This window comes from Petaurus breviceps, unplaced genomic scaffold (assembly GCF_028583685.1).
Source record: "Petaurus breviceps papuanus isolate PSGF00001 unplaced genomic scaffold, PetGlider_PUasm1.0 37, whole genome shotgun sequence".
In the NCBI taxonomy this organism is placed as follows: domain Eukaryota; kingdom Metazoa; phylum Chordata; class Mammalia; order Diprotodontia; family Petauridae; genus Petaurus; species Petaurus breviceps.
In genome coordinates this window covers 51,993,282-51,999,290 of record NW_027186296.1, presented here as the reverse complement: position 1 = coordinate 51,999,290, position 6,009 = coordinate 51,993,282, and the positions used below count along the sequence as shown (strand labels likewise).

Below are 6,009 nucleotides of genomic sequence, written 5' to 3'. Positions count from 1 at the left end.
ATTAGTAACTTAGGAAAGAGCAGGGCTTAGGTTGAATAATGAGGTCAGAAGCTAGACTGAAGAGAGTTAAGGAAGACAAGAAAGGAAGTCTATTCACTATTCTTCACTGCTTCAGCTGGTGTAGGTGTAAGAGCACTAAATCTGTATCCAAAGTGTTTGAATCTTGGCTCTGCTACTTACTACCTGGGTCTTCCTGATTCCGAGGTCCAGAATTAGACTCACCAAATCTGGTGTGACAGGTCAACCTTAGAGACCAACTCTTTTAGGCAGATGGGATAGTTGTTCTTGGTGTGTCACCAACAGGAGTCCAGTTTCCCGAGCCCCCCAAGCTTCTTTCACTCTCCACTACTTAGTGGGGTTTTGTTCTGGGTTGAAACCTGTTCTACCGCTTACAGATGTTAGAAATAAAGTAAAAAGTTCCCAATTGGGGCTTGTAGTCTCGGTGGTGGGTCATTCCCGCAGAGGGCGCTGTTCGGCTATAGTGGTCGGGGTTCGTCCGGAGCTGCTATTGGATGGAGACCCTGACCAAGGAGACTGCTCTCTGCCGGCCCCTCACCGAACCCCACCCAATCTTCCGTTATGTCATGTTGCTTCCCCAGCTGTAGTCCCAGAGTCGGTAGGACTCCGGAGCTGCAGGATCGTCACCTCCGCTGTAAGGGGAGAAGTGGGGGGGAGGGGCCAAGTCTTGGACCCGAGCGGGACAGTTTTCATCCCGAAATTCCAGCGCCCCCAAAAAACGAAGTCACGATGCTACACTGGAGGCTGCTGGGGGGAGATGAGAAAGCTCAGCTTCAGGAACTCAATGCCCGCCTCTACGACTATGTGTCCCGGGTGAGGCAGCTGGAGCAGGAGAACCAGCAGCTCTTGGACGAGCTGCAGAACCGGAGAGGGGAGGAGGACTGGTGGGCGGCATGGCAGGGGCGCTACCAGGCGGAGGTGAGCAGCCTGAGGCGGCAGCTGGAGGAGCTTAGCTGGGACAAGTCCCTGGCCGAGGGGGAGAGGGACAGCCTGTGGCGCGAGCTGCAGGAGCTGCGGAGGCTGAGCGGGGAGGCGCGCGCCGTCCGGGGCCAGCTGGACGCCGAGCTGGGTGCGCAGCGGCAGCAGCTGAAGGAGGCCCTGGGCGCCCGGGCGGCCCTGGAAGCGCTGCTGGGCCGCCTGCAGGACGAGCACCAGCGCCTGCTGGAGGGGCACGCGCGGGACGTGCGGGAGCTGCGGGAGCAGGTGTCCACCTTCTCCATGCGGTTCCGCGCGCGCCATCAGCCCCGGGAGCCCCAGCTCGATTTGCGGGAGGTGCACGACAGCTACGCCCTCCTGGTGTCCGAGTCCTGGCAGGAAACTTTCCAGTTGTACCAGGACAAGGTGCGCGAGCTGGAGGAGAAGGTGAGGCTGGGGCAGGAAAGTCGGCAGGAGGCGGAGGAGGAGAAGCGGCTCTGCCAGCTCGAAGTGGAGTCCCTTCATCGAGAGGCCCAAGAGTTGGACCAGCTGCGCCGGAGGCTAGAGGACGAGCTCCTGAGGATGAGGGAAAAGTACGACCTAGAGATGGAAGAGAACCAGGTGTGTGACAAAAGCTCGGTGATAACGCGCGCTTTCCCCAGAAACACACTGTGAGAAGGGGTTAGCCCCGCTTTACGGATGACTAAATAGAGGCGCATAAAGGTGAAGTGATCCCATAGCTAGCAAATGTCACTCAGAAGTCGAATTCAGATCCCTTGACACCCACATCTAACACTCTCTTATCCCACGCTGAATACGTTTCCTTAGGACGGTTTTGGGATGACTTCTCTGCTTTTTGTGGTTCTTCTGTATCTCCATCCTAACGCGGAAAGCCAAGATTCCCCCACAGCAATCCATGAGTGGCGACTTTTCTGGCCGCCCTGGGGCGGGGTCACTGCACCAACGGTTCGGGGGAGTAGAACTTCGCTTTGGTCTCTGAGTACTTTGGGAAGTAGGATTCTTTAGAGGGAAATGTATAGTGATCCCCTTGCCTGTTATCGAAGGGTATTCTTTCAGTGGCAAACGTGCCTCATCACTAGGGAGTGTTCCCACCAGGGAACGATCCCAGAGAAAACCAAATTAGGGGCAAATGCAGGGAAGTTCTCTCATCCGCCCTGGCACGCATGTCAGTGTTTGGAGGCGGAGAAAGGAGGAACGTAGGGAGAAACTGCACTGGGCAGTGGTCCCAAGCTTTTCCATCCAGCGAGTGGGGGTGGGGCTCTCCCTGCTGTGTCAGGGTCGGCTTTTGGAAGCCATGATTCTTTCATATAGAGACGTGTGTCTCTCCCTCTTAATTTGTAAGAAAAACATTTGGTCCATCACTTGATTATATATAGTGAGGAACTCCCTTCTTTGTCCTTGGAAATGACAGGAATATGGGATAAATAGCTTAATCAGATATAATATTGGATGGTTACAAATTTAAGTCAGATTTTACTTCCTCTACTCAGTTCTAAGGAATTATGAAAAATAATGACTGGGTATGACATTTTACAAGATCGTACCCTACCTCTTGCATTGGATTAATATAAACAGTGATATTTAGGAAAAGCGAAAGTCATACTTTCTTAAAAGTAAATAATGACACCTGGAGTTATATAGGATATAGCATAGGATGCAGTTGGCACAATCCAACTTCTGTCTCCATAAGACCTGATTGGAAATAATCCTAATTGTTTGGGTAGCAGTTCTCTGAGGTGATAATTTTAAAACTATGTAATTGCATACTTTACAAGATCAGTTTGTAGGAAACTGTTTGTGCTGTTTTGATTTTATGGCCTTTTTAGGTAAGACAGAAATGAAACTGCCTATTTTGAGGCAGCAGGAGTCCTAGGATCCTTTCTTGAAACATCAGCTTGAAACTAACCTCATAATTTTGAGCAAAGCAGCTAACTTCTCCGTGTCTCCGTATCTTCATTTCTAGGTTGCAAAGGACAGTATGTTCTTTACTAATCTCACAAAATTCTTACGAATAAATAGTAAGTGTAAAAATACTTCAAATGTCAATGTGATATATATTTGGTCATAATTATTGTTATATTACTAAAATTAACCTTCCTTAAAAGACATTTGGTTTCTTTTTAAGAGTTTTATAAGCCAAGTAGTCCTTTGCTTAAATGACAACAAACCTTATATAACACCTCCAGTCTGGTGTCAGTCAAACTAGCAAATATTTACTGAGTATCTTTCACATACCCAATGCTGTGATGTGCTCCCTGAGGCATACAGAAGTTTAATACAGGGTATCACCTCTCAATTTGTAATCTAGTTGCATACCCCAACCCCAAACTTTCAGGCTGTGATGTTGACTCTAAAACTAATCCCTTGTTGCCTAAGATCCTCTGAGTTAGTAAAACTGCTTTTGTCATAAAGCTCTTATGACAAAACCTTGATTAACAGGAATGCTGACCAGTTGGGTTTTCTAATTGTCACTGTTAGCCAGAAAATCCTGTATGCACAAAATAGAAAATCTTTCCAAAATATATTAATCCATTTAGTTGTATCCAGTAAGTTCTTTGATTAAGGGCGTTGAAGTATGTCTGGAAAATCTTTCTGATCAATTTTCTTGAATGTATCCTGGTATGCCCATTAGAGAGTATGAACCCAAATGTCTCATTTGTGTGCTGTTAGCATTTTTGCAATGCTCATCAGCAGCAGAATGCTGAATCAATCAGTACTGTTAAAAGGGAGTTAATTCTTTTTGGATTAACACAACATAATCTCTATAGAACAGACCCAAGACTTCTTTTTTTTTTTTTCTGGCCTGACCTTGAAATTTTTGTGAAAAACAAGAGGGAGGGGTATTGAGGGGATGAGAAGGCATACAAAATTCCCATAGAGTGTGGTTTCTTTACTCTCATGAATTAGAGTGATGTAATTGGACAAATTGAAGGGAATTTTTTTCAGTTAGGAAGGGATTCTAGGGATCTCTAATCCAAAACCTCCATTTTAAAGATGAGGAAACTGGAATTCCTACCTTCATTGATACCTGCTAATGACCCTGCCTTCTTTTGGAGATAACATATCAATGTTACAGTAGTAAGAGAAAGTTATATAGAATAGACTTTGAGCAAATAAGTTATTTCCACTATTGTAAATACCCAAATTAACTTTAAAGGACATATGAAGAAATGTTATCTGCATTCAGAAAAAGAGTTGATAAATAGAAGTAGGTATAGAATAATTTTATAAATATATACCTATTTGTATCTGATGGTAGCTATCTCTAGGGCGAGGGAGGAAGAAAGGGAAAGAAGAGGGAAGAAAAAAAGGGAAAAATAAATTTACAGGATAATTTTATTGTATATTTGAAAGGAATAGCAAGTTATGCATAGTAGTTTTGCAGTTTCATGTACAATCATCTTTTTTAATGCACTATGTAATGGAAATGCTTATTTTATTCCATAAATTAAAAATAAAATAAAATCTTTAAAGAAGAGAGAGATGTCATAGAATCATAGGAACTGGGCTCAAGTCCCAGATCTACCATTTATTAGTTGTATAATCCTGGGCAAGTCATTTAACCTCTCTGAGTGGGCCTCAGTTTCCTCATCTGTAAAATTAAGTGGTTCGATTAGATTACACAGTGAGAATATAAACTTATCAAATTTGTAAATTTTGTTTGTCTCTTTTAAACTCATTAAAATAACGTAACTATCAGTTAAACAGTATACTGTTATGTGGTTTAAGAGATACAAGAAACTGCTTATCTGATTATCATTATTGGGACTGACTCTTGGATTTGTGATAGTAAATCATCATTCTGTATTGAGGAACCAATTTATCAAGCCCCTTTTATTAGCAACTATTGCATCATAGAAAAGGAAACCTAATTCTAGTCTTTAACAAGTGTCTGATTTAGTACTACAAATGTAAGTGATTAAAAGAGCAATTTTGTCATTTAGAAATAGGAAACAATGATATCTTTTAAGTTTAAAAGGAAAGTGTTGAATGCCAAATGAATTTATTTTTATTTATGAAATCTTACTCTTGTCACTCTTTTCTCAAGGTTGAAAGTCAATTTAAGATTCATTAAGAAGCACAAAATCATAAAATTCCTGAAATGGAACTATTGTACTATTTACATTTGAATTAAAGAACAACGATTTTGGGAAACGCAACAGCTAAGTTTTCAGGAATGTTAATTTGTATAATTAAATCTTCAAAATTTAATTTTAATAAGTTACTAAATTTATTACCTGAACTGGGACTCTACAATATGATGGCATTTGTAGTACAATTTTTTAAAATATGTGCATAACTGAGGAATAGAATGTTTTTGTTTTTTAAGGAACCAGAAATTCTTGATTTAGATTTGGGGACTTGTTTAACTTTTACAAATTTTTTTTAATTTTAAACTTTTAAAAATTAGTTTTTTAATCTCTAAATTCTAATCTAGACTCTATTCTCTGGATTTTGATTGACTCATTGAATAAATTTCCTTCTTTAGTATAGTGTACTAGAAAAAATGACATTGATGAAAGCATAATTTTGACAGAAAATTGCTGTATACTCAGTAGTATATAACATTTGAGTCAATGGAAATATATTTTCAGATTTTTATTTCAACCTTATTAAAATATTTGTATGTGTATAGTATGCCATATTCAAAATCAGGTTGGCCTGCATATTTAACAAACTCTAATGGGTTCTAATCTCATATAGTGGCTAAAATTTGTCAGCATGAGTTTTTGATTCAAGAAAACGTTTTCTCCCCCAAAGTAAAAGCCCTTCTTTCTGTTTAGAGAGTAATTGACTTCCTGGAAGATGAAAAGCAGAATTTGACCATGACCCTCACAGATCGACTAAAAGACTACCAGGAACTATTACAAGTGAAAACAGGCCTAAATCTTGAAGTTGCAACTTACCGGTAAGGAAAAATAGTGTTATATTTTCTTCTTTGAAAACAAAAATATGAAATCCATCTAGACATTTTTCTTCCAAAGAAAACATCATTGTCATTGTTATGGCCACATTTTGAAAGGTAGAAAGCATCTCTTTGAATTTCAAGGCCAG

General features: G+C 41.2%; 1 protein-coding gene across 1 annotated transcript in view; it reads left to right on the top strand.

Moving 5' to 3' along the window:
• The first annotated feature begins 720 nt into the window (after nt 1-720).
• The window catches only part of SYNM (synemin), a 40,516-nt gene continuing 35,227 nt past the window's right edge, over nt 721-6,009 (top strand). The window contains exons 1-2 of the mRNA XM_069098496.1: nt 721-1,554; nt 5,739-5,863. Coding sequence (XP_068954597.1) covers nt 748-1,554; nt 5,739-5,863 — 932 coding nt within the window. The 5' untranslated portion in view covers nt 721-747. The remainder of the gene's footprint in view (nt 1,555-5,738; nt 5,864-6,009) is intronic.